This window comes from Cnephaeus nilssonii (genome assembly GCF_951640355.1).
Source record: "Cnephaeus nilssonii genome assembly, chromosome: 4".
Classification (NCBI taxonomy): Eukaryota; Metazoa; Chordata; class Mammalia; order Chiroptera; family Vespertilionidae; genus Cnephaeus; species Cnephaeus nilssonii.
Genome location: NC_137075.1, coordinates 108,296,596 through 108,324,411, shown reverse-complemented (window position 1 = coordinate 108,324,411; position 27,816 = coordinate 108,296,596). Strand labels below are relative to the sequence as shown.

The 27,816-nt window shown below is 59.5% G+C and overlaps 1 protein-coding gene across 9 annotated transcripts in view; it reads right to left on the bottom strand.

Moving 5' to 3' along the window:
• KLC1 (kinesin light chain 1) overlaps positions 1–27,193 on the bottom strand; it is a gene marked incomplete at its 3' end in the record, with an annotated part of 41,917 nt that extends 14,724 nt beyond the window's left edge. For all 9 annotated transcript variants that reach the window (XM_079768253.1, XM_079768255.1, XM_079768254.1 and 6 more), the window contains exons 1-12: positions 26,943–27,193; positions 12,701–12,962; positions 10,881–11,111; positions 8,476–8,554; positions 7,751–7,976; positions 7,155–7,242; positions 6,591–6,692; positions 4,491–4,664; positions 4,299–4,398; positions 3,078–3,127; positions 2,939–3,006; positions 1,754–1,862 (exon numbers count right to left, since the gene is read on the bottom strand). In XM_079768253.1, the coding sequence (XP_079624379.1) occupies positions 1,754–1,862; positions 2,939–3,006; positions 3,078–3,127; positions 4,299–4,398; positions 4,491–4,664; positions 6,591–6,692; positions 7,155–7,242; positions 7,751–7,976; positions 8,476–8,554; positions 10,881–11,111; positions 12,701–12,961 (1,488 nt within the window). In that variant the 5' untranslated portion in view covers position 12,962; positions 26,943–27,193. The remainder of the gene's footprint in view (positions 1–1,753; positions 1,863–2,938; positions 3,007–3,077; positions 3,128–4,298; positions 4,399–4,490; positions 4,665–6,590; positions 6,693–7,154; positions 7,243–7,750; positions 7,977–8,475; positions 8,555–10,880; positions 11,112–12,700; positions 12,963–26,942) is intronic.
• Between the last annotated feature and the right edge of the window lie 623 nt (positions 27,194–27,816).

Here is a 27,816-nt window from a genome sequence, read left to right as displayed (position 1 = left end):
TCAAGTCACAGGCTGAGCCAGGAGCGGCGCACTGGCGTGCCCAGCAGGAAAGCCCTGGGGCGTGCTCACTGGGCAGGCTTCACAAAGGCCCGATGGTGGGCGGGGAGGCACACCCAGGACCAGGCGGTGCCGGTGACAGGCCGGGCAGGTCCTGGCTGTGAGCCCCCCAAAGCTCTCTTTGGAAGTTTCGTGGGAGATGGGAATGCCGTGTCTAACGCGTCCCCACTAACTCGCTGGCGCTCACGTCGCCCAGGCAAGCGCCTGCTGGAGACGCGTGGGTCACGTGTTCTCAGCGTGACACTGAAGACCAGCCACGAACGACAAGGGCCCGTCCAGAGCAGACGCTCCGTCTAAAAAGCGCTGAGCAGCAGGCACGCCTGCTCCTTCAGGCCACTTCACACGTGTTTGTAATAGCTGTGACGGATTAACACGCAACAGCGCTTCCTGTGCACGTCAGGGCCCGATGACCACAGGCACCATGCCTCTGGTTCCGCATGGGTTCACCCAGCGGCTCGTGGAGCGCTCACCTGTGCCGATGGCCCTCCTCTCGGGAGGCCGGCCCGACCACGTGCTCCTCAGCCAGGAAACGGTCCTGAGGCAGGAAGAGCCTGGCCCTGGGCTTCCCGGGCGAGGCGGGTCACTACTCTCAGTGGGTGAAGGACAGCGCCTGTCGCTCCTCCCTCTTTACTGCCAAGAACCCTCGTGCAGACACCCTGCGGCCGAGGGGTTTCTAGGCCTAGACAACGGGGACAGTCCAGCGGCACCAGAGGCCGCGCTTGTGCGCTCACCCACTCGCCAGAATTCACCTGTAGCCCCAAACCCACACTCCAGTGTGCACGGCCCGCTGGGCGCCAAGGTGACACTGCTTTGCGCTGTGAACAGCGTCCTGCTCCGTCTGTCCTTCAGTCCACGTTCTCCACGGTTTGTCCATTTGTTGGAGCGCTCGCTGCCTGAACAGCCCAGCCCGCGCTGCGGCGCGCCCAGAGTCCCTAAGCGCACGAGGCTGGATGTGCCTCACAGATGGAGCGACGCCTGTGCAGGGGACCTCCCTCGGCCTGAGCTGGTGCTAACGCATCAGCACCCCACCCAAGTAGGTGTCTGTGGACAGAGAGCACATGGGACACGGCTACGGCGGGTCAGCGGCTGCCAGCACGCATCCTCCCCGGAGGCCCTGCTGCTTCGCGCCCACAGCGCCTCTCCAGAGCGGACCTACCGACAAGAACCGGCGGCACTGGGGCCGCGGGCCTGCCGTCAGCTGCGTGTGCGCCGAGGAGAGGGTTCTGGCTCACGGGGGTGGTTTCTGTGTGGCGGCCCCGGTCACGGCCCAGCAGCACACACGGTGCCAGTTACTGTCTTCCCGCCCTGTTCTTCCCGCCGCCATCGCGTGGGTGTGAAGCGGTGTGCGTGTGGCTTTACACTACGTTCCCGACCGCCTGCAGCTGTGCCCCTTCCACGTGCATGGGGGCCCCTGCACCTCCCTGGAGGCGCCCTGTGCCCGGTGGCCTTCTGTCTTCACACGCCTGGACACTAGACCCCCAGACACGTGTGCACACGCTGGCCCCGCTCTGGGCGCCCATTTCTAACTCTGGAGACTGCATCGACCGAGGCTCTTCTGCTACTTGGTTTCTGGGTCAGACGTCCAGTAGTTACACAGTATCACCTTATTCGTACAAACTGAAACATGAAGGACTTCCTAGCTCTAAGTCAAGGTTTCAGGAAGTCGTGTGTTAGAAAGGGAAGGGGTCTGACCAACCTGCTTGCGTGACCGCATGGCGGCTTCCTCCAGGGTCTCTGCAGCTTCGAACTTGCCCTGACGCCTGTAGAGCGCCCCGAGGTTCTTTAGCGTCGTGGTGACGGTCGGGCTGGAAGAGAGCAGACGGCGGCAGACCGTTAACATGCTTCAGAGCAGCCGCGGCCGGCAGCGCGGGGTCTGAGGACGCGTTTGGTGAGAAACGGCTTTCAGGCTCGATGGCCGTTTCCCTGTAAGGGGCCCAGCAGCGCTTCTACCTCCAGCTCCCGCCTCCCAGAGCTGCCCGGCCGCTCGGACCTCGGCCACCGCCACCAAGTCTGCGCGGGCTGTGTGGGGACCACCACGCTTCCCGGCAGAGAGCCTGTGTCAGGCAGTGAGAGGGCGCAGAGGGCGCAGAGGAAGCCACACCTCTCACACACACACACACACACACACACACACACACACACCCCGGGATGAGCGCTGACGGGTGACAGAGGACAGAGCCGCAGGGTCGTGTGCTCGGCACCGCGCCAGCAGCCTTCCAGGCCCCAGCCACGGCCGTTCATTTGGTGCAGACAGCCCGTCGCCCATCAGGAGGCGCTCCTCCTGAGGACAGGCTCGGGGGCACGGAACACAGCAGCTGCGCCCGTGTCGGAGAGGCCCCCTCTAGCACCCCTGCAAGCGCCCCGGCCCAGGCTAGGGGTCAGAGACCTCCTGAACTGATGCGTCTTAGAGGCGGAGTTAGCGCCCAGACAGGAGAGAGCAGGAGGGTTCCAGTCGGGAGGAAGCAGACCGGCAGGCCTGGCGTGGGAGGCACGGGCACCGCTGGGTGCTCACACCGCCCTCGGCAGACACGGAGGCCGAGGGCAGCGAGGAGACGGGGCTACGGCTTAGGGTCTCCGAGACGTCCCTGAGGTGTTTGTGAAGTATGGCTCCTGCAGGGCTGCTGGCCTTTGCTCTACGGCCGCCTTCCCGTGTCCCCACGCGGCCCTCTCCTTCTGCCGTGTGGGCGTCAGCCTTGGACACAGCAGCGTGAACGCACAGCAGCCGTGTTTTACCCGGACGGCGGGCTTTTGTATGTGCCAATCACCTCATCCCCAAGCTGCGTGTTTACTGGAGCCTGAGGAAACCACACCCGTGAGAGCGCTGCCCGCCCCGCGGCCCCGCGGCCCCGTCCTCAGCTTGTTAGCCGGGAAACAGACACACCTGTCCACCTTGCAGGCCTTGTACCAGCCGCCATACTCTCCAAACGACGGCCCGTCCTTCTGCTTCCCCTGGAGGATGAGAGGGGCGGTGAGCGACCGCGGCGGCCCCGAGCCCGCGGCAGCCCCGGGACGGAACTCACTTTGCACTCCTCCCGCTCCTCCGCGTGCATCCAGATGGGCTTGTTTTCATCTGAGGGAGGAAACGACACTGTGAGCTGGAGCAGGACAGCCGGGGGGAGGGGCCACGCTCCAGGGACTGCAGGGCTCCGGCCGTTCTGCGATCCTCCTCAGGGGTGACTTCTCCCGCGTGGACGGGCGCCGTGCCCACGGAGGACACTGGAGGACAGGACCACCACGAGCTCGCAGGAGGCGGCCGGCTCGTGCGGCTCGGGGGACAGAAGGTGCGGGAGGAAACGTACCAGACCTGGGAGGGGTCAGCAAACCCGACACCCGTGAGGGTTCCCATCATGAAACTTTTATTTATATGTTTTTATTGGTTTCAGAGAGGAAGGGAGAGGGAGAGAGGGAGAAACATCAGTGACGAGAGAGAATCATTGATCAGCGGCCTCCTGCACGCCCCACACTGGGGATCGAGCCCACAACCCGGGCCTGTGCCCCGACTGGGAATTGAACCCGGGACCCTTCAGTCTGCTCTATCCATTGAGCCACACCAGCGAGGGCCGTCATGAACCTTTCAACGCTGGAATCGGCACACAGCACTCGGGAGCTTTAAAACCTGCGCAACCTCGCAGCAAACAAGCCTAACAACAAGCAGCATCACCCTCTCCGGACGCCAACGCGCGCCTGGCGAAGGGAAGCAAGTGCCTCGCGTCCCCCGTGGTTTCTGGAGCCACTGGGACCGACAGCATTCCCTCCTGAGCGGCCCGAGCGCCCACGATGCTAGCGGGGCCAGGCCTGGGCTCCCGGAGTCAGGGAGCCGGCAGGCCTGGCCGGTGGAGAACGTGCACTTTGGCAGGTCCCCGCCAGCACCGTGAGAACATTCTAGAAAGCATGAATAACTCCAGGGAGGTTTTCTAGTGTTGGTGCATCTAGGCTGTGCCTGAACCAGGCATGGACTCTGGGGAGGACAGCGTGCAAAGCTGAGGCCGGGGGCCATCACCCACAGAGCTGAGAGAGGCCGGGTGAGCAGGCGCGTGTCCACCGTGTCACTGGGAGATGAACAAACGTGCCGCGAGCACAGCTGTGCCGCCCCCTCTGAGCGCTGTCTGGAAAATCATTCCTAACAGTCAGTCAGCTCATCCTGGAACTGCTGTGCCGACGTGGGTGTTACCAAGTGCAGGCTGGCAGCAGGACTGCCAGGCGCCGGCGGCAGCACCCGCTCAGAAACGAGGGCACCTTACCGTCCACAGAACCAAACTCCCGCTCGTGCGCACGCGTGAGGATCTCCTTGTACAGGGTCTCTGCTTGCTTGAACTTCCCTTGCTTCAGGTAGCAGGAGGCCTTGAAGGAAGAGGAGGAGCTCAGCATCCTCCCACGCGAACGCGCACGCGCTCCTCGGGACAGTCCGCTGTGAGGCGTCCCCGCCCACCTACCAGGTTATTCTTGGTCTTGGCCACGTTGGGGTCGTCGGGCCCCAGCTTGGTCTGGTAGATCTCGAGGGCCCTCTGGTAGTAATACTCCACCTCCTCGTACTTGCCCTGGTTCTGGCACAGCAAGGCCAAGTTATTCAGCTGCTTGGCCACGTCCGGGTGGTCCTTCCCCAAAACCTGAGAACAAAACATGGCGTCAGCACTCCGCCCTGGCTCACCGCGCCAGGCGCTCCCCGTGTGTCCACACGAGGCCTCCCTTCCTGGCTGCGCTGCTGAGCGGCTCCCGGGCCCGTGATAACAGTAACGCAGCCAGAACGTGGGGGGCTCTTCTGGGGGGGCTGGGAGAGGCTGGTTCCTTTACATGTTTTAGCTTCCTTCATCCTGACAACACAGATTCTACGTGGTGGGAACGTCATGCGCATTTTGAGGAGGAAACTGGCTTTCCTAAAGCCAATGCGACTATGACTGTCAAGTCCTGGAACAGCCCAAACTTAGCCAACCCAGTCTGACGCCTTCCTATGCAACCCACCTCCCAGGAACGGCCAGGCTTCCGCCCAATGCCGCCCAGCCAGCCCGCCAGCCCGCCCTCACGTGCAGACCCAGGTCCCCTGCAATCACCCCAACCCCTTCCCTCAGGTTTCCACCCCCATCGGCACCGCCACTCCCCCCTCCCAGATGCCGACGCTCCTCCCCCACCAGCTGCTCACCCCAGGTGGCTCTCCAGGCCCCGCGGGTGGGACTCCCCCCATCCAATTTAAGGAGACCTCAGCCCGGCCCACCAGTTAGCTCAGAAGCACATGACCTCGTTTTCTGTCTTTGCAGGTATCACTACCTGAAGCTCCCTTACTTATCCAGCTCATCTTTCCTCACGGCTCTCACCACTAAAGCGCAGGCCCCAGGAACGCCAGTTCTCCTCCCCATTGCAGCCCCTGCTGGAGGACTCACACGGGAGCAAGCGATTCGATTCGCTTCGCTCTCTCAATCTGTGCCTTCACCTAGGCGTCCCAGGAGGCACGCGGCCTCCCCATCCCTTCCCACACTCCTTCCTCTCCTGCGGGGCCCCTGCACGCAGCTGCTGCAGGCTCAGCTCAAACCTCCCGCCTGTGGGCAGCGTCCCCAATGCCCCCAGACCCTGGAGGAGCCCGGCTCTCAACGCTCCCGGCTCTAACCCAGAGGCCAGCGAACAGAACCCTGCGTTCCCAGGTTCCGTCTCGCGGCCTGTGCTCTGGGGCAGGGCTGTGTTCCTGATCTGTTAAGTCACCCTCTCCCCCCCCCCCCCCCCGAGCAGAGGCCCCGCCCTCCACAAGCATTTCCCGAGTGCGTGACTGGAAGGGCAAGCACGTGTGCGCGGATCTGGCGAGGCGCCGACCAAGCCCGCAATGCCGCATTCCGTCCTGTGTCCTCCGGTTCCGACCCGTCCCGCAAAGCAGGGCCTGTTGTTGACGGACAGGCAGGCGGCAGCATGTCTCACCGGGACGTGAGGACGGGCAGCTCGTTTCCCCTTCCCCAGGAAACACCAGCGAAGCGTCCCGGCCACCCCCGGCTCGGCTGGCGCTGCGTCTCTAACCCTGAGCACAGCCCGCCGAGCCGGCTGGAAGCACACACTACCCCGTCAGCACCATTAGCACCAACGCCGCAGCGGGAGACGGCCACTGACCTAATGGACAGCGGAGTCCAACCTCCGGTCTGGAAAGAACGTTCCCTTTTTAAAGCTGCAGAAGCCTATTTGGTGGCTATTCTCTTCCGGGCAGGCACATGCCCGCGGTCGAATGAACGTCCAGTCCCGAAGAAGCCCGCCCTCAGCGGCCACTCCTGGCCCCCGCAGCGGCGAGGGACACAGCCCTGCCCCGCCCCGCCCTGCACACCCGACTGCAGGGCAGCCGCGTCCCTGAGGGTGGCCCACCTGTGGAACGAGTTCCTCTCGGTAATCGGTCAGTGCCCCCCTCAGTGGTCCTCTGTCAAACGGTGAAACGGAAGTCCCCTAAAAGCCCCGAACTCACACCTGAAACCCACGTGACCCTCTTAGCCACGGCCACCCAACGCAGTTAACTCAATGAATAAAAGTGAGGTAACGACGTAATTAAGGCGCCACGCGGGCCGCACCTTCTCTCGGATCTCCAGGGCTCTTTTGCACAGCGGCTCCGCCTCCTTGTACTTCCCTCTCTTGCCGTAAAGCACCGCGAGGTTGTTCAGAGTTGCTGCCACCTGCAACGGGGGGTGGCGAGAAGGTGAGCACGAGCCGCGTGCTCAGGGCGGTCAGGGACGGCGAGGTCCATCAAAAGCAAGAGCGCGAGTCCCCGGAACAGAGAGCACACAGAGCACCCAATCAGCATCAGCGGGTCTTGATTTTGATAAATCTCACGGGCCTGTGTGCCAATGGGAGCAGGCTGAGGAAAGGACGCCAATTCTGCGGGAGAGAATTTACACAGGTACATGCGATTCGATTCAGGATCCAGAACTACAGCGCGTGCTCCATTGGGAGGGACAAGTGCGTGCCTGGCCTTGCTGTGCCAGTCCCCGCGGGCGCTGGGCGCGGGCGGAGGCCTACCTGTGCCATCTAGCGGAAAGGCAGCTCACCTTCCCTGCGGGTTCAATGGGACGTGAGTCGGGTGGAGACAGCAGGGAAAACCAAGAACCCAGAAGGGGTGGAAGGTGAGGCCCACTCACCGCGGGGTGGTCCTTGCCCAGCGTCTTCTCGCGGATGGCCAAGGCGTCGTTCAGCAGGTTGGCAGCATCCTTGTACTTATTCTGGTCTCTGAAATGAAGCACGTGGCAGTGTTGTCTGCCAGGCAGGCCAGGCGTCACCCCCCTCAGCCCTTCCCTTGGCGCTGCGAGCGGGACGATCACTACTCCACTAGCAAGAGGAGCAGTGGCGGCTCTGGACAACAGCCTGTCCCAGGGCCATGTAGCAGAGAGAGAAGCTGAACTCCCCTTGAGAACAGGAGCTCCGTGTTCATCCCGAGGGCCACACAGAAACCAACCCCAAGTCTTATATATACGTGGGTCTCAAAAACTGTTTGTTGAGCCCGGCCTGTGTGGCTCAGTGGTTGAGTGTTGACCCAGGAACCAAGAGGTCTCCGGTTCGATTCCGGGTCAGGGGCACATGCCCAGGTTGCGGGCTCGATCCCCAGTAGGGGGCATGCAAGAGGCAGCCAATCAGTAAGTCTCTCTCATCATGGATGTTTCTATCCCTCTCACTCTCTCCCCCTCTCTGAAATCATTAAAAACCACTGGAGAAAGTGAAGGGCAGAGGGGGTACTAGCCTGTACACCAAGGCCAGGATGTTGAGCATGGTGGCCACGTCCGGGTGGTCGTGGCCGGAGGTCTTCTCCAGGTCCTCCAGGGCCTGCTTGCACAGGGGCACGGCCACCTCGTAGCGCCCCTGCGAGGCATACTGGATGACCAGGTTGTGCAGGGTGCGCAGGCGCGCTGGGATCTCATAGCCGCCCTGCTGCGCGGCCGCCGCGGCGCTGCTGTGCTGCTGCTGGACTGCAGAGAGGGTCCGCGTCAGCGGCGCACAGGTCCCCAGGCACCGATTCAACTCCCCTCTGGCCTTGGCCCCGGTCGGCACATGCCCTCCCCCCCTATGGAAACCTGTCCGGCACTCCCTGGACAGGCTGATAACAGCAGCACTCTTACGGGTGACACAACCCCCAAAACACACACACACACACACACACACACACACACATACACACACACACCCGCAACAAGATGCCCTCGGCCCAGGCAGACAGCCCTGGCCTTCCCTCTCCGAAGAACAGGACCCCCGCTGAACTGCTGTGCCTGGCCCATGCCGAGGGGCTGGTCTAACTCGGCTGCATCCCAACAAGAAAACTCTGAAACTCTGGGGAAATGCGGCGATCCGAGCGTGCACGTGCTCCTGCGAGGCGGCTGCGCCGCCAAGGTGCCCACGAGTCACCGCAGTCACGTCCCACGCGTAGACCACCTCCCTCGGCTGCGTGCGGCATCCAACCCGCCCACGTACTTCCTTGACCGGGGTCGTCGTCATCGTTCGGGAAGAGGTCGTCCAGAGGCTCTTTGGTGGAATCGGTGTCTTTGTCCTCCTGGAAACCAACCCAGAACGGCCTCCGCTTACAAGGGCTCTAACACCTCGGCCACAGCCGTTTTAATTAAAACCCTCAGAGCCTGGCCCGCGTGGCTCAGTGGCTGAGCATCAACCTAGGAACCAGGAGGTCACAGTTCGATTCCTGGTCAGGGCACATGACCGGGGTGCAGGCTCAATCCCTAGTGGGGGGCATGCAGGAGGCAGCCGATCCATGATTCTCATCATTGATGTCTCTCTCTCTCTCTCCCTCTCCGTTCTTCTCTTAAATCAATAAAAATGTATTTTTTAAAAAACCTTAGAAAAGATGGTCCATTTTTTAGACCAAACACAGGATTATCCACTATCTGTCTGGGTTCTGAAGAAGTTCAAACAGAGCAGGGAAACTCTCACTTGAAATAAATCCTACTTGAAAACCACTCAGGTGAACACGTGAAGCGCCACATGGCTGCATGGCGCAGACCTGGGGCGATGTTCCTGCAGGCCGGGAGCACTGGGCCGCCTCCAGCTGCAGAGTGTGACTCGGTGTGAGGGAGGCCTCCGTGGTGGGACTCGTGCCCTAATAACAGGAGACGCCAGAGCGTGTTCTCTCTCGCCCCCACCCCACCCCGTGAGGACCCAGCGAGCAGGTCGCCGTCTGCAAGCCAGGAAGAGAGTCCTCACCAGACACCAGTCCTGCGGGTGCCTGGTCTCGGGCTCCAGCCTCCAGGACGGGAGAAGTGTCTGTGGTCAGAGCCACCCCGGCGGCGGTATTTTGTGTGGCAGCCCGAGCTGACACTGGGTAATGTCTGTTTGCTTAGGACGAGGGTTCAGACTGAAGACACACATGTGGGACACACTGGTCACAGATTATGTAGTGAACAGGCCCAGTACCAGGTGGGCAATGAAAAATGGGAGCTCAAAAAAATAAAAAATAATGAAATAAAATAAAAGTGGGCGCTCAAATGCAGGGCAGACTCAGGCCGGGCCTGGGCAGGAAGGACGGACTGGGTGCAGGGAAGAACCTGCAGCCGGCCTGTCTCAGCTTTACCCCTGAACTGCGGCCGAGGCTCAGATGGCGGCCTCAGAACCCACAAGGACAAGTGTCTGCTTCTTTAACCCACGAGCCCACCGCACGCTGTTACGGTGGCTGCGCTCACTGCGGCACGTACTACAGGCATGTGAGGCGTTGACGGGAGGGAAACTGGGTAAAGGGCAGGTGGGGATTCTCTTTCCATCTTTTCAACTCTTCTGTGAATCTAAAATTTAAAAGGGGTGTGTTTTCTTTAAGTTACCTGAATCAGAAATAATACTGGATGAAAAATAATCAAGACTGGGATCAACATCCACAGACAGAAAAGGGGGAAGCTGAGCTCCTTGGAGAACCGCAACATGCCGGACACCGCAAGGAGAGCGGGCAGGGCCTCGAGGGAGCAGAAGGCAGCAGGAGAGCCACGTGTCCTGGGGCAGGGCAGGCTCCGCAGGGAAAGTCAGGCCCACAGCACCATGCGCCAGTCAGCCCCGACTCTGGTCAGTGCCCGGACGGTGGCTGTGGGCCTGGAGTCCAGCGCATGACGGGCATGGACGCCAGACCGCAGCCCGGCAGACCCGTCACAGGCAAGGCTGCCTCTCTGCCGCGGACCTGATAGTTACAATATTTTTACATTTCCTGACCCTCCTCTAAAAACACACATGCAAAGAGTACGGCAAAGAGAACTGCTATGGCCCTGGCCGGGTGGTCCAGTGGTTGGAGCATCATCCCTTGCACTGAAGGGTCAGGGTCGTGGGCTTGATTCCTGGTTAAGGCACATACCCAGGTTGTGGGTTCAATCCCGTCAGGGCACACATGTGAGGCAAAAGATCAATGTTTCTCTCTCCCTCTCTCCCTTCTCCCCCTGCCCCAGAATCAATGAAAACATATCCTTGGGTGAGAATTAAAAGAAAAAGGCCCTGGCCAGTGTGGCTGTTGGCTAGGTGTCGTCCTGTGCACCAAAGGGTTGCTGGTTCGATTCCTGGTCAGGGCGCATGCCCATGTTGTGGGCTGGATCCCTGGTGGGGGATGTATGGGAGGTGGCTGATCAATGTTTTGCTCTCACATCAATGTTTCTCTCTCTCTCCCTCTCCCTTCCTCTCTCAAGAAAAAAAAACAAAACTAAAATGAAGTTCAAAAACAAAATTAAAAATTTTAAAAAAGAGAACGTCTATGACTTGCCTAGGGACTCAGTCCCAGGACCGCAACCCGCGATCTTGCTCAGCGCGTCCCTGGAGGGGAGACCCCGGCCCCTGAGCTGAAGCCCCTCGCACATCCCATGGGACAGCCAGCACCACGCTCCTCCAGAGCCACTCACAGACGGAGAGATGTCGTCGTCGTATTTTTTCAGCTGATTCATGAACTCCAGGTGTTTCTTCTCTTCCTCCAGCTGGGCCACAGACTGCTCGCTCTTCTGCAGCTTCTGCTGCGTGTTGGCCAGCTCGTCCCGCAGCCACTGGTTCTCCTGGCACAGGCGGCGGACCTGCGCACGCAGCTTCTGCTTCTCCGACTCCACGGCGTTCAGGTGGTTGGACAGCGCCATCATGACCTGCAGACAGGCGCACGGGCTGCGGCAGCGGTCCCAGCCCGCCTCCCTCCACCCGGCCCCGTGCTGCGGCTTCCAGCTGCAACTCGTTCCCCAAGCACGATGTGCACCGTGCCAGGACTCCCGTGTCCACCTCGGTCACAGGCCACACACGGGACACGCAGGAGTAGCACATGCCCAGAACATGTACAGAAAATAGACATGTGCTTTGTTTGAGAGCATCTCAAGTGGACTAGCAATGGACGCACAGCTACTCTTCTGATAAAAATGCATTTTTTACTTTCCATCCAGACGGCTCCAACGCAATTTCTCGCGACCGTGCCCCCACGTGACACTGTGTGTGCCTGACGCAGAAGTGTGCCGAGTGTGGTCACTCTGGGAGGGGCTGGGCGGCGGAGGGGAGGGGAGGGCAGGCAGATCTTCCAGGTGCCACGGGAAGGGAAGGCATCTTTGCCGCTGGCATCACGGGTCAGGGGCGCTGGCGCTCTCCTGAGCACAGTCAGTCCTAGCGAGGGGCTGCCCAGGACGGTGCCTGCGGGCCCTGAGCAGCGTCGGGGACTGAGCGGCTGCGCGCCCCTGGGAACGGAGCCCAAGAGAAAGCTGGGTCCTGGCCTCGGGCTGTGCTCTTCAGACCTGCCACCTGCCCTGCCCTCTTCCTTACCCTCCTCGGTGTGAGAGCTGAAATCCAGAGGCGAGCTTTTTCTTCCTTCCTAACCAACATCTGCCAAACTAAAGAGGAAGCTCATGTTCACATCACTTTTCAACAACAGAACTGGCAACACAATAGCTTCGCAGCAACTGAACAAGTTCACGTTCTTTCCCTGGCGCCGAGCAGGGTCAGGAGGAAGGGCCCCGCGAGGGCAGGGCGAGGGCGGCACGGTGCGGAGGGAGCGCCTCCACGGCAGCAGCTGCTCCAGTCCCACCAACAGGAAGAAAGCCAGGAAGTGCCCAGTTTTACCTACAGTGTGTGGGCAAAGCCCAGTTACGGGGCGAGGGGCACGGCACGCTCCTGTCTCCCGTCTACGCCGGCACGACAGAACCAAGGCTGGTCAGAGGTACACAGCCCTGTCTGGGGCCGCAGAGGCCAGCAGCTGCCGGCCGACAGCCAGGCTCCCTCCTTCCTGCTAGAGCCGGGCACTGTAAGGGGCAAGATGGCACTCCCAGCCTCCCCCACGCGGCATGGCCACGGAGCGTCCCGCAGCGAGGGGAACAGAGCGCTCTGCGAGCTCTAGGAAGCAAGGAGGAGGTGCCCTTCCTGCCTCCCGGCGGGCGGGCACTAGAGCGGGGCGGGGCCCTGGCTGCCGCGGGGCTGTCCTGGTCCGGGAGACAGGCAGGGTCTGGGGTCCCTGGTGACTGGTTTTTACAGTCTATGCGATGTAAGCCACTGTTTCTGTTTTCTGATGTGTGCAGCCAAATCCAGTCCCAAAGGACACGTTGGCCCTGCTTTTTAAAATGCAGACATGCCCTAATCAGCCGTCATGTATGTAACACGCATAACCCTCTGTGACTCTATAAGGACCTTCATTCTGGTTAGTGAGGGCCATGAGCCCGCCCGCCCGCCTGCTCTGCCATGCCGCAGCCCGTGCTTCTACCTGCGCCTCGCTCAGGCCCAGCTCCAGCATCTCCAGGGACTTGCGGATCATGTTGGACTTCTCCTCCACCAGGTTACTCTCGTCATCCTTCTTCAGACACTTCAGCGTCTCGAGCAGGCTCTGCAGGATGGAGTTGTGCTCGTTCTTCAGCGCCTCCAGCCCCTGGATCACTTGCTTTGTCTTGGAAATGATCTCATCCTGCGTGAGCTTCTCCAGTCTGTCCTCCTTCACGTACACCATCGTGGACATGTTGTCATACATTCTGGAACAGAAAGACAAAAATCAGGCCTCTCGCCGAGGTCCAATGTACATTACATCTCTAAGAAGATACTTGTGCGAAGACTGTAAATTAACATTTTTGTAGGCAAATACCAAGTCTGTGTATTTGATTTAATATTCTATACTGGTTCTGCTTTTCCATGGCAGATCAGTTTAATTACTTTCCTGGCTTATGACTGAATTTTTTAATGGAAAGAATGGCAGCAACAGAAACTAATGCCAAAGATTACAAGCAACAAAACACCCAAATGGCATTTCCCAAACACACAGCCTCAGTGAACACAATGTTCTCGGAGTGTCTGCCAGTCTTATTTTTCCTGACTGAAATGCAGGAGGGAAGTGGGTCCTCTGGCTTGTTGACCAGGTGCCCTGAGGCGGTCAGGCTGGAAGGCGGCGCCAGCAGAGGAGCGTGGAGCACTGGGGGGGGGGGGGGGGGGGGGGGGGGGACTGAGCCTCGGAGCCCAGGCAGGTGGATGACATGAGGTGGCTCACTCGGCTGGGTGTCAGCCCATGCACCGGAAGCTCGCTGGTTCAATTCCTGGTCAGGGCACACGCCCAGGTTGCGGGTTCAGTCCCCAATCAGGGTGCATACAGGGGAGACAACCGATCAATGTTTCTCTCTCACATCGATGTTTCTCTCTCTCTTCCTTCCTCTCTCTCTAAAATCAATTTTTTTAAAAAAATTCAGGAGCGTGGGGGGGAGGACTGGGGGGGCGCGACACGCCCCCTGGGGTAGAGCAGCCCCGGGCAGGGCAGGTGTGAAACCCGGGCAGTGAGAGCAGAAAGGGAGGGGAGGGGCACTGAACCAGTGGCAGCACCGCAGCAATGCCTGCTGAGCCTGAGCGAGCCCTCCCCGCCGGCCTGTGCAGGGCGCTGTGCCCGGGAACTGCCAGCACGCAGGGGGCGAAGACAGGGAGAGAGAGGAGAGGGATGAGCTGAGGTCGGAGGCTGTGGGGTGGCTTCCTCAGAACCGCGGGTGCCTGCCCAGCCTCACCTCCAAGACACAGCTCTACTGAAGGCGGCTGCCTGGCCGGCAGCTCGGCTCCGCTGGTTCGAGTCATCCTGATAGGCCTAGGCTGCGGGCACATACAAGGGCACCCATGACTGCACGGACGGGTGAAATGAGTCCATGCTTCTCTCCTTTCCTCCTCCTCCTTCTCTCTCTCTCTCTGTCTCTCTCTAAAATCAGTAATTTTTTAAAAGGCAGGGCCGTTTGGGAGGCCTTACTGAGCTCACGGCTCTCAAGGGCACTGCCAGCCCCAGGAGAGCAGGCCCTCGAGTGTCCTGTCCTGCGCGACCCTCTCGGACTGTCACGCGGTCACTGCTAAGTGCACGCGCGCCGGCCGACTGAGGCCTGGTGTCCAGTGAACAGGACTCAGCGGGTGCCCAGAGGGAGGAGGAAGCGAAGCCAGGCGCCCTGCCCACCTTCTCAGCACAGTTCCCAAGTGATGCAGCCTTAGCTCCTCCCACTCGCAGAGCAGGGCTGCCTAGGTGAGGCCTGACCAGGGCTGGCCTCAGGGACACGCAGGCGCCGAGGGCAGGCTGACAGCACTCCACTCCCAGAGCTAAAGGCACAGCAACAGACCTCCGTGGGGGGGCGGGGGGAGGGGAGACGGACTTGGGCAGAAGAGGAACAGAATCTACGCTCTCGCCGCCCTGCTGAGTCTGGCCACACAACGAGTGCGCGTGCGCACGGGGCACGCACGCCCGTGCCTCTCATAGCTCACCACAAGAGCACAGAGACACCTGGCCGGGCTGTCCGGAGGGCAGGCAAAGGAACCCGCCCCTCACACACAGGAAGAGGGGACACGTCCGCCACATTCAGACAGACCGACCTAACACCGAGACGCGAACAGCAACGCTGACCCGCTGACCACTTCAGGGAAAGCTTAAAGCACAACTGCCAGCTTCTCCCGCCGCCTTGGAGACACTCTGGGCCACGGAGACTGCCGTTCTGTCCCACGGGGACCAGGTCACCGTCATGGATGATCTCGCGTCCCATCCCTCCACCTGATCACTCAGAAGCGTCCCCTCCCACAATCAAACACTAATTAGCAGGTGATACAATTTTCAACCATCTGACAAATTTTACTTACCACAACCGTCCTCCTCTCTCAAAAATTAACAAAAAGAGAGCAAAGGCCAGAGAAGGAAAGAGCATCCCCTGGGTCACTTTACCATGCTGTGTGGCTTATATATCCCTTTTTTTATTTTACTGATTTTTAGAGAGAGCGAGAGGAAGGGGGGGAGAGGGGAGGGCATCGATTTGGTGCTCCACTTGTGTATGCAATCACTGGTTGTTTCCTGTGTGCGCCCTGATCGGGGGTCAAACCTGAATCCTTGGCGCATCGGGACGACTCTAACCCACTGAGCGGCCTGGCCGGGGCCCTTACATACCAACTTTTCAAGAGAGGATGTGGATGCAGAGAGGACAGCCGAGGAAGAGACGGCTATGCTGCCCGCTCTTGCCTGGGAAGTGTGCTTCCTACAGACACAGCCAAGGGCAGCGGAGAAAGCAGGATGGGCCACGGCGTCCGAGACGCTTTTCCAAGAGGCGCCGAGCTGCACAGTGGGAAGCCCTGCAGCCAGCGGCCCGCCACCTCTGCAGACCGCCACAGCCCGGCCACCTCTGCACACGGCCACGGCCCGGCCACCTCTGCACACGGCCACGGCCCGCCACCTCTGCAGACCGCCACAGCCCGGCCACCTCTGCACACGGCCACGGCCCGGCCACCTCTGCACACGGCCACGGCCCGGCCACCTCTGCACACCGCCACGGCCCGCCACCTCTGCGCACCGCCACGGCCCCGCCACCTCTGCACACCGCCACGGCCCGCCACCTCTGCACACCGCCACGGCCCCGCCACCTCTGCGCACCGCCACGGCCCGGCCACCTCTGCACACCGCCACGGCCCGCCACCTCTGCACACCGCCACATCCCGGCCACCTCTGCGCACCGCCACGGCCCGGCCACCTCTGCATACCACCACGGCCCGGCCCCCTCTACACACCGCCACGGCCCCGCCACCTCTGCGCACCGCCACGGCCCGGGGAGCTCTGGGCGGCGTGGGAAAGCAAAGAGCCCCTAATGCGCCTGCAGAAAACAACCCAAGTTTATTCAGGGAAGTCAGCACTCAGTCCACGGTCTGAATGGCACCTGATGCCAAAGGTGATGGAGGAGGAGGTAGGTGGGCCTTTGGGAGGTCATGAGAGGAGCCCTCATGAATGGGATTAGCGCTCTTTATATATATATATACTAGAGGCCCAGTACATGATTAAATCATGCACGTGTAGGGTCCCCTAGGCCTAACCTGCCATCCTGGTGCCTGTCCGCTGGTGCACCAAGCCTTTCAGAAGCCTCCGGCGCGGTGGAGGCTTCTGAAAGGCCTGGTGCACCAGCGGACAGGCACCCAGCTCCCACGCTTTCGCTTTCGATCGCAGGGGAGCTGGGTGCCTGTCCGCTGGTGCACCAGGCCTTTCAGAAGCCTCCGGCGCGGGGGAGGCTTCTGAAAGGCCTGGTGCCGGAGTGGACAGGCACCCAGCTCCCCCGCTTTTGATGGTCCGCAGCGGGACGTGGGCTCGCTGCCCCAGAGGCCCCTTCTGTGCCGCAGCACAGCCATGGCGCAGACGCCGAGCTCGCGCCGCCGCTGGCAACGCGAGCTCAGCGTCCTGCCGGCCCAATCAGCCCCCCACCCCGTCCCCCCGAGTCCCGCCCCCCCACGCCTCCTGGCCAATCGTGGGCATAGCGAAAGTACAGTCAATTTGCATATTTGTCTATTATTAGGTAGGATGTGTGTGTGTGTGTGTGTGTGTGTGTGTGTGTGTGTGTGTGTGTATATTTTTTTTTTAGTTGATATCGGAGAGGAAGGGAGAGGGAGAGAGAGGAACATCAGTCATGAAAGAGAATCATCGGTCGCCTGCCTCCTACAGGGCCCCCTCTAGGGACCGAGCCCACAACCTGGGCATGTGCCCTTGACTGGAATCGAACCCGGAAACCTTCCAACCGCAGGCCTACGCTCTATCCACTGAGCCACACCAGCTAGGATGGGACTGGTGCTCTTTTAGTAAAAGGCCACATAGACTCCCCCTCCCCCTGCCGCCACGTGAGGACGCAGCGAGAAGATGGTGTCTGAGCCAGAGCAGGTCCTCACCAGACACGGACTCTGCCAGCACCACCATCGTGGACTTCCCAGCCTCCACAACTGTGCGAACTCAATGTCTGGTGGTCTGTTACAGCAGCCCAGATGGACTAAGACAGGGGTCCTCAAACTTTTTAAACAGGGGCCAGTTCACTGTCCCTCAGACCGTTGGAGGGCCGGACTATAGTTTAAAAAAAAAACTATGAACAAATTCCTATGCACACTGCACATATCTTATTTTGAAGTAAAAAAAAAAAACACACAAAACGGCAAAAACACCCGCATGTGGCCCGCGGGCCATAGTTTGAGGACGCCTGGACTAAGACATGCTTATCTTGGAACCCAAGATTACAGAGTGTGTTGTGGATTAAAGGATACAACGGTCAAACCTTGGAAAATTAGATGACTGAGCCATTACTGTATTTTCCGGCGTATAAGATGACTTTTTAACCCAGGAAAATCTCAAAAGTCGGGGGTCTTATACGCCGGAAAATATAAGACCCCCAACTTTTGAGAAGATTTTCCTGGGTTAAAAAGTCGTCTTACACGCCGGAAAGTATGGTAATTCCGTCCTGGGTACACACCCGAGAACAATAAAAACATGCTTACCTAAACACTTGCAAACAAATGCTCCAAAAATGAAACGGTGGCAACCATGAACCCTGCCCGCCAGTGTTTTGGCATTATTCGTAACAACCAAAACGTGACACGGCCCCAATGCCCATCCGCTGATGAGTGAGTGGATAAACAAAACGGGGCGGCCATACAGGGGGATAGTTGGATATAAAAGGAACAGAATACTGATCCGCACTACAGCACGGACAGCACTGTGCCGCCTAGACAAAGCCAGGCAAAGGCCACGGTGCGGACTGCACTTCCCTGAGGGCCCGCAGAATCAGGAAGATCAGCGGGGCCACGGGCGGGGGGAGAGGGGAGGGGTGCCGCTTTCTTACCAGGCTGATGAAATGTCGGGACCTGGACAGTGGTACAGCCCTGTACACTTTTCATATGTGAACCACACTAGGTGCACCGGTTAATAATGCGGATTCTTTTCAATAGATGGAGTTACACATATGTTGATATATATGCGATTTGATATGATGCTATTTTGTTGTATTGACAAGCTTCAAAACCTCATATGTCAAATTTTCTGAAGGTGTTAACATCATAGATATTTTTACACTTAAAAATGTCAAATTTTGTGCCAAAAAAGCATTTGCGGGAAGTTTAAATTCATTACTTTATTCTGAAGAAAAGTGCTGCTGAAAGCTTCAGGAAGCTTATGGCGAACATGTTCCATCTCAAGATACTTGTGAACGCTGGCTTAAACGCTTTGAAAGTGATGATTTCGATGTGAAAGACAAAGAACGTCCAGGTCAACCGAAAAAGTTTGAAGACCAACAATTACAAGCATTATTGGATGAAGATGCATGTCAAACTCAAAAACAACTTGCAGGAAGATTAAACGTTGCTCAGCAAACAATTTCCGATCGTTTACAAGCAATGGGAAAGATTTTAAAGGAAGGAAAATGGGTGCCACATCAACTGAACGAAAGACAAATGGAAAACCGAAAAGGCATCAGTAAAATGTTGTTTCAACGGCACGAAAGAGTCTTTTTTGCATTGAATTGTGACTGGCGATGAAAAGTGGATTTATTTTGAGAATCCCAAACGCACAGAATCATGGGTTGATCCAGGTCAACCATCAACATCGACTGCAAGGCCAAATTGCTTCGGAAAGAAGACAATGCTCTGTGTTTGGTGGGATCAGGAAGGTGCGGTGTATTATGAGCTTCTAAAGCCAGGTGAAACCGTTAATACTGATCGCTACTGACAACAAATAATCAATTTGAACCTGAAATGACCAGAATGGGCCAGAAGACACGGCAAAGTAATTCTGCATCATGATGACGCACCATCACACACTTCAAAACCAGTTAAAGACACGTTAAAAGATCCTGCCTGGGAAGTATTAACCCACCCGCCGTGTTCACCAGCCCTTGCTCCTTCAGATGACCACTTGTTCCGATCGATGGCACACACACTGTCTGAGCAGCACTTCAAAACGTACGAAGAAGTGGACAATTGGGTCTCTGGATGGTTTGCCTCAAAACAAGAAAAGTTCTATTGGGACGGTGCCCTCCGCTGAGGATTTAAAAAAACAGGCCAGGCCGCCCACCTCTGGGCAGAGCCCTGGCAAGGCCTGGGCAGAGCACTGAGGCCATTTATTTGCCAAAGACACAGGCCCCTCTTCGCAGGTGCAAACTGGAAGCATGATTCACTACGGGAAGGGGCTCCATGAAACCAGGAGCACCCACTTCTCCTAAAACAAGGGTGCGTGAGCCAAGCGAGGCCGATGTCGCTACTGCAAGTCCCAGGTTGAACAGCGGAGAGGAAACAGCTTCGTGGGCCAGTGTGCCTGCGAGAACACACAGGTGCTGCGTGTCGAGAGCATGTGCTCCGACGTGGGAAGAACTGTTTATTTCCCAACGAAAAATGCCAGCAGCGCAGCATCCTAGCCGAAGCGAAGTTGGTGTGTAAGTGGCAGCCCGTCTGCGTGGAGTGCCTTCCTCCTACCCGGAGGCCGTTAGAGAGCAGCTGTGAAACCCAGCTCTCCTGGCGGGGAGGGAGGGCAGGGGGGAGGAAGGGGGAGAGGGGCAGCTCTCACTCACACCTTCACATCATGCGTTTTCCCAAGGCAGCACACATTCCCTAATTATTTAAAAACATGAACAGAGACCATAACAGGAAACAGGAACCATAAGAGAAAAAAACTGATACACTGGACTTCATCAAATTTTAAAAGTACTAGGTGAGAGAAAGCAGAAAAATAAAAAATAAAAAAAGATGGGACAAGCTTTGACTAAATGAATAAAGCCTCTCCTTTCCTTAAAGAAAATTTAAAAGGCAGTCAAAAAAAATTAGTTAAGCCACATTTTGGGAAAGATATTTGCAACATATGTATCTGACAAAGACTTGTACCCAAATATAAAAAAATTCCCACACTCGCCCTGGCCAGAGCTCAGTGGTTAGAGCGTCGGCCAGGGGACCGAGGGGTCTGTGGTTCGATGCCCAGTCAGTCAAGGGCACATTCCTTGGTTGCAGGTTCCCCCGCCCAGTAGGGGCATGCGTGGCAGGCAACCAATGAATGTCTCCCTCACGCTGACATATTTCTCTCTCTCCCTCCCTCCCTTCCACTCTAGAAATCAACTGGAAAAAATATCTGCAGGTGAGGATTTTTAAAAATCCAACATTCAACAAAAAGACAAAGAACCCAGTTTTTCAAATGGGCAAAACCCTTAGGACGGACACTGCACAAAAGCAGGTGCCCGAAGGCCAGCAGGCAGGGCGGAAGCGCCCATCACCGCGGGTCCAGGGACCCGCTCACTGAGCCGTGAGGAGGGGGGGAGGGCGGGAGCCACAGGAACTCGCGCTCACTGCTAGTGGAGTCAAAGGCACAGCCACTTTGCAAAACCGGGGGGTTCGTGAAACGTCAGCCATGCAGCGAGCCTGAGCCCGCCCCCCCCCCCCCAGGACGCGTCCAGCCTGTACAGAACGCGCCCCCAGAAGGGCATGTAGAGGAATGGCCACTGCGGCGGGTCCACAGGCAGCCCCACTCGGGAATGGAGGAGCGGACTGCAGGGACTCCTGCAGCAACAGGGACGGTGTTCAATGTTACGCTGAGCGACAGAAGCTGGATGCAAAAAACAAACACTGCATAACATCTTTCATCTGAAATCTGGAACAGGCAGAACTGACCTGCGGTCACAGGAATCAGGACAGTTGCTTGCGGGGGATAATGGTGTCTGGCAAGGGGCTTAAGGGAACTTCCTGGGCTCTATTTGTTGTTGTTGTTGTTGTTAATCCTCACCTGAGGATATATTTTCCCATTAATTTTTAGAGTGGAAAGGAAGGGGAGAGACAGAGAGAAACATTGATGTGAGAGAGACATACTGACTGGTTGCCTCCTACACACATCTGGGCTCTATTTTTTTAAACCTGTTTATAAAGTAAACTCAAGTGTATTGTCACTCAGTAAAGACTACCGCCTCAGCTTTGCTAGTGGCAGTATCGTAGCCAATGAGGTTTATCCGAGGCACGATTATTGCTAATTAAAAAAAAACTACCGTCTCACAATCTTTTTTTAATATGTATTTTTATTAATTTCACAGAGGAAGGAAGAGGGAGAGAGATAGAAACATCAATGATGAGAGAGAATCATTGATTGGCTGCCTCCTGCATGCCCCCTACTGGGGATCGAGCCCACAACCCAGGCAGGTGCCCTTGACTAGAATTGAACCTGGGACCCTTCGGTTCACAGGCCAACACTCTATCCACTGTGCCAAACCAGTTAGGGCTGGGCTCTATTTTGATATGTATTAATCAAAACGGAATGAAAAGAATATTCAAAATCTTAGTATTTCACTGCATAGAAATTATATTTCAATTTTTAAAGCAGATTTCCTAACTGCTGTATATTAATGCTGTATGGACTCTTAACTGTTATCCGGATGTTGACTGAAAGATGGCTGTGAATGGTTTGGTTTTGAGAACACAATAAAGTTGAGATGTGATAGGCAGATTAAGATGCCTCCCCCAAGATTCTTAGCCCCTGGTGTACCCACACCTTCTCCTAGTCATTCAATCAACCACTAATCTCGGGACTGCAGTGCAGGGATTCTGCAGATGTAATTCAAGTCCCAAATGAGCTGACCGTGAAACAGGGAGGTTAGCCGGTGGCCCTGACCTAATCACACGAGCCCTGGCCATCCGGGTCTGGAAGTCAGACTCAGTGTGAGAGGAAGCCGGGCTGCAGGAGGTTCCCCACAACCGACTTTGGAGAGGGAGGGGCCCCGGCTAGGACCTGAGAGAGCCCCCAGCCGAGAGCCAGCCAGCAGGGAAACCGGGACCCAGCCCCTCAACCACAAGGTCTGAATTCTGCTGCTCTGAGCTCTAGAGGAGAAACGCCGCTCAAGCCCCCCGAGCAGCCCGGAGCCCTGAGCTCTGGAGGGTCCAGATAAGCCATGCCAGACCCTCACCCACAGACACTGGGTGTGAATTGCAGTTATTTAGTTATTGGGGGAGAGAGGGAGAGAGAGAGAAGGGGGGGGGGAGGAGGAGAAGTAGAAGGAGAAAGAGATAAACATCCACAATCTTTTTTGGAATACAGGATGACTCGCCAACCAACGGAGACACCTGGCCAGGGCAAACTTAGCATTATTATCCTGATTCCTAATAACAAGGCTGTTGCAAGTAAAAGACTTGAGTCCGAAGCCCGCCCCACAGCCAGGTCCTGCTGGCTTAAGTAACTTGCCCTCCTAACCCAACGTCTCCTCCACGGAGAAGAGAGGTGGGCCCTGCCGGAGTGTCACCCTCATACACCAAGGTTTCTGGTCTGATGCCCAGTCAGGGCCCATACAAGAAGCAACCGATGATTGCATGGATGGGTAGGACAACAAATCAGTGTTTTTCTCTCTCTCTCTTTAAAACCAATTTTTTAAAAAAATATATGGAGGTGGTTACAGCACCAGTTTTACCTGGAATGGTGCTAACCTCACCATGATCAGTTTTACTGGTATTAGCAGTAGCACAGTAAACTGCAGAGGCAGGGACATTCAAAGGCACAGATCCAAACGGTTTCCATCTGCCTCCAAAAATTAAAACAAAATAAAATCAGGATTCCTTTTTTATCTGAGAGCGATCAGCCAGGGGGCTGCAGGGCAGACTGGCGCAGGGTGCCCTGGGAAAGAAGGCCGGGTCCTCTGTTGCTACTGTCACTCAGCTCTCGGAATTGGCCCTCCCTCCGCAGGAAGGAATATTCTCAGAAAAAATTTGGAAGGTCATGAATAACCTCCTAGAGGCCAAATCCAACAGACTTTTCTGTCCAACTCTTCCTTGACCTCTGAACCAATGTGACAGTGACCAAGCCCCGCCCTCCCGTTTCCCAGGGCGCACCCTGCTGCCCTTCCCGGCCACTCCGGCCACGCCCACGGTGAGAGGGGGAGAGGCCGCTAGAAGAGGTCGTGAAGGACACGCGACTGGCTTTAGCCAGGATGCTGCACCTCTCAAATCTTCATCTCCAGCACAAATCTGTCCTGAGCTCCAGCCCCACCCCTCCCACTGCCCACTGGCACACCGGCCGCCCAGAACACCTGACTTAACCAAACCAAGTGCGAAGCCCCTCCGCCTCACCAGCCCGAGTCACCGAGTCACTGCAGAGACCAGGAAGTCCCTCTAACGAGATGCTTTCCTTCAATACCTGTTTCTTAAGCCGGTCCCTGCCAGGCACTGACAGTGCCTACGACAGGTACAAACCCACCTGGTGGGGAGCGTGAGGTGAGGGAGGGCAGACAAGAAGCCCGGAAGGAAATAATGAAGGACACGGGACAGCGCACAGGAAGTGCAGTGCTCAGGAGGGGCAGCGAGGACCACACCCAGAGAGGTGCGCCTCAGTGAGGGCAGGGGCAGCAGGGCAGGTGGGGCGGGGCGGGGCGCTCACAGGACCTTGGGAACTTCAGCAGAGTGAGGGGACCCACGTTTCAGCAGTTCGCTCTGGCTGCCCATGCTGCCCGCCCCTCCTGCCTGCCTGCAGCCCCACCCTTACCCCGTCTACCCAGCCCCAAATCAAGGCTACTCCAACCCACTGCTCCTCTGCCCCTACGGCACTGCCTCACCCTGCTCAGCCCTCACCTGGGGTTAACGGCTCCCTAACCAGTTAGGGTCTCATCTCAGTTCTAAGCACCTGCCACACTACCTAAGCTCCTTCTGAATGTCACCTCATCCTGGAGTCCCCAGCCCTCCTCCCCACACTCAGGATGAAAGCACCCCCAGGCATGTTGTTCAAGCTGGTCCCAACCTCACCTTTCCATCTCTCACCCAGCTCCCACCCCAGCACCCACCCCAGCTCTCACCCCAGCTCTCACCCAGCACCCACCCCAGCTCCCACTCCAGCACCCACCCCAGCTCTCACCCAGCACCCACCCCAGCTCCCACTCCAGCACCCACCCCAGCTCTCACCCAGCACCCACCCCAGCTCTCACCCAGCACCCACCCCAGCACCCACCCCAGCTCTCACCCAGCACCCACCCCAGCTCTCACCCCAGCTCTCACCCAGCTCCCACCCCAGCTCTCACCCAGCACCCACCCCAGCACCCACCCCAGCTCTCACCCAGCACCTACCCAGCACCCACCCCAGCTCTCACCCAGCACCCACCCCAGCTCTCACCCCAGCACCCACCCCAGCTCTCACCCCAGCTCCCACCCCAGCACCCACCCCAGCTCTCACCCAGCACCCACCCCAGCTCTCACCCAGCACCCACCCCAGCACTCACCCCAGCTCTCACCCAGCACCCACCCCAGCTCTCACCCAGCACCCACCCCAGCTCTCACCCCAGCTCTCACCCAGCACCCACCCCAGCTCCCACCCCAGCACCCACCCCAGCTCTCATCCCAGCTCCCACCCCAGCTCTCACCCAGCACCCACCCCAGCTCTCCCTATGCAGCACCACTACCCCAGCCCCACCCTCAAGTGGCCAGTTTGCCCTCTCCCAGCCTCCTCTCTGGAACCACCTCCTCAGGGCAGTCCATTCCTGTCGCCTGCAGGCTGCAGCTCCCAGGACAGCCACTGGCCACCGTCTTCATCTCTGCATCGCCAGCTGCTAATGAGCACCCACCTGCCATCCGGGTGGTTCTCAATAGACACGCAGGACCATGTTCTCACCATCTTGATATGCCAATCATTTCTATTTTATGCCCCAAAATCTGACACTTAAAATGTTCCTGTTCTTCTATTTAGGATATTACTCATCACTTTGTTAAAGTTCTGGTTTCTTATCAGATTCCACTTACGTTTTCAGATGATACAAATCCTACATTTCATGTGACTTCTCTATTTCTAGTTTCCTTCTCACACACTGTTCAAGGTGGTTCCTGTGGAGAGCCGCACTGAGGCAGCTTCCTACCGCCATTCAGTCCAGAGGCTCCGTGCCCTCCCAGCGGCACTCCCGTGCTGTCTTCCCACCTTTACTACGGAATGTCACGGTGCTTCTCCGAGACACTGCCGCCCGCCGGAGCCAGGCCACAGTGAGGTCACCCCGGCCCTCCACGCCCCTCGGGGACACCCAGGGCCGCCAGGCTCGCTGCACCATGATGCTGCATTCTCCGAGGCCGAGGCCGGGAGAAATGGGCTCCTAGAGCCTCCCCTCTGCCCCCTCCCAGGAGAATCTTTAATATTTGGTACCGCTGCTTAACCACAGACACTCGGAGACAACACAAGGAACCCAATGCCCCGCGCAGGCTGGTGCCAGCCCCGCAGAGAGGCAAACCCAGAACTCGGGAGACGTCAGGAGGTCGCCCCAGCCCTAACGGGTCTTCCCGGACCTGCTGGGGGCCATGTGTTCGGGGCAGTGACCCGTCAATGGCTTGGCCAGCTGCACCAAAAGCCCGGGCACCTAACCACCGGAGGAGGCAGGACTCTGCCCCTCGCGCAGCGCCTCAGATGGGGCCTCGGGGCCGTTCCGCACTTTGTAAAACACCATTGACGAGCAGTCCTCAGACCGTTCCTGTGCGTCCACTGTGCGGCTGAGAGCACAAACAGCAACGGGGACCCACAATTCGGAATTTCTAACAACTGCATGGCTCCGCCAGCCCCAGGTTAGAAACCACCCAGTCGCCGCGCATGCATCTTTTTCTGATGCTTTATTTTTGGGTTTTTCAGGAAAGAGCGGCACCCAATCTGACCACCAGTGCTCCGGCCGGGCGGGCGGCGCCGGCCTGGGTGGTCGCCGCGGGTGGACCGGCTCGCGCCTGGTGGTTTGTTGGGGGATGAGAAGGGACGCGGGGGAGGCCAGGCCCGGCGGCCTCGGGAGGTCCCCGCGCTTCCCACCGGCCGGGCCCGCGTCGCCCGCGAGCGTGACAGGCGCGCCGGCCCAGGGCGGGGCCGCGGGAGAGGGCGGCGGCCGGAAGGAAGAGGGAGGATTCGGACAAAGCCAAGCCGGCCGGCGCCCCTCCCCGCGTCCCCCACCCCGCGCGCCGCCTTCCCGGGGGCGGCCACCTCCCCCGGCGCGGCTCCCGGGCCGCAGCTGTTCCCGGAACGGCCGCCCCCGCTCGCAGCTGGGGATGCGGGGCCGGGAGAGAATGTGGGGCCGGGAGAGAATGTGGGGCCGGGGATGCGGGGCCGGGAGAGAATGTGGGGCCGGGGATGCGGGGCCGGGAGAGAATGTGGGGCCGGGGATGCGGGGCCGGGAGAGAATGTGGGGCCGGGGATGCGGGGCCGGGAGAGAATGTGGGGCCGGGGATGCGGGGCCGGGAGAGAATGTGGGGCCGGGAATGCGGGGCCGGGAGAGAATGTGGGGCCGGGGATGCGGGGCCGGGAGAGAATGTGGGGCCGGGGATGCGGGGCCGGGAGAGAATGTGGGGCCGGGAATGCGGGTCCGGGAGAGAATGTGGGGCCGGGGATGCGGGGCCGGGAGAGAATGTGGGGCCGGGGATGCGGAGCGGAGCCGGGCGGGGATGCGGGGCCGGGACAAGGATGCAAGGCCGGCGCGGGAACGCGGGGCCGGTGACAGAATGGGATGAGGGAGGAGCAGAGCCGGGGCTGCGGGGCCGGAGTGGGAATGGGAGGCCGGGATGCAGAGCAGGACCGGGGATGCGGGGACGGGGCGGGGCTGCGGGCGGGGCTGCAGGGACGGGGCCGGGACGCGGGGCCGGGCGGGAACGCGGGGATGCGAGGCCGGAGAAACCCGCACCTGGAGGGCCGTGGGTGCGGCGGCGGCCGGAACGGGAGGGACGGGGAGGGCCGCGGGGAGCCGGGCCGCCGCACTCACCGTGCTGCTCGCGGGCGCGCTCGCGCTGTCAGCTCCAGGCCCGGCGCGTGCGCGGGGCGGGACAGCGGGGCCGCCGCCTCGGCCGCTCGGGGGCGACGCCGCGGTCACGAGCGAGGGGCGCCGGCGCGGGCCCCCCACAGCATCCCCGGCCGTCCGCGCGCTGTCCCCGCGGCTCCGCTCGCAGCCGCCGCCCGCGCCCCTCCGGCTCCTGCCCGCCGCTGCCGCTGCCGAAAATGGCGTCTCGCGCCCCTCCCCCGGCTGGCCCCGCCCCACAATGCCGCGCGCCGCGTGACGTCACCCGTCGGGAGCAGGGGGCGTGGTCATCGCGCTCCGGGGCTGGGCACGAGGTCCCCCGCGGGCCGGGATCCGTCTCCGAGGGCCACGCGTCCCCTCGAGCCTTCCGGGACCCTCGGGGAAGCTCCCACCGCCCCCAGGAAGGGCCCTGCGGGCTCGGCTCACCGGCCTGCCCCTCCTCCGAGGCCGGCCCGGCCCCGCTCAGCGCGAGGGCGCCGCCGGCTGGCGAGAGCCGGAGGGATGGATGCTTAACCGCTGGTGCCGGGCGGAGCGGAGATGCCGCCCCCCGCCCCCCGCCTCCCCGGGAGCTGCACCCCCAGCAGCCCTCGCCACTGCACGCCCCTGGGTGCAGGGCCGCGACCTCCCGCCCGGAGAAGGGCGGCCGGATCCCCGAGCCTCCTGGGCCTCACCCCGCTGCACCCGGCTCCGCAGGCCTGACTCCGCAGCCGGGAGGCCAGCGCGGATTCAGGGGGCAAGGCGCCGCTTGCTTTGTCTGCCACCGGCGTGGACAGCCGCCCGCCCCGGCTGCCGCAGACGTCCCAAGGGCAGGGCCAGGGGCACTATTCGCCAGAGGGGTCCC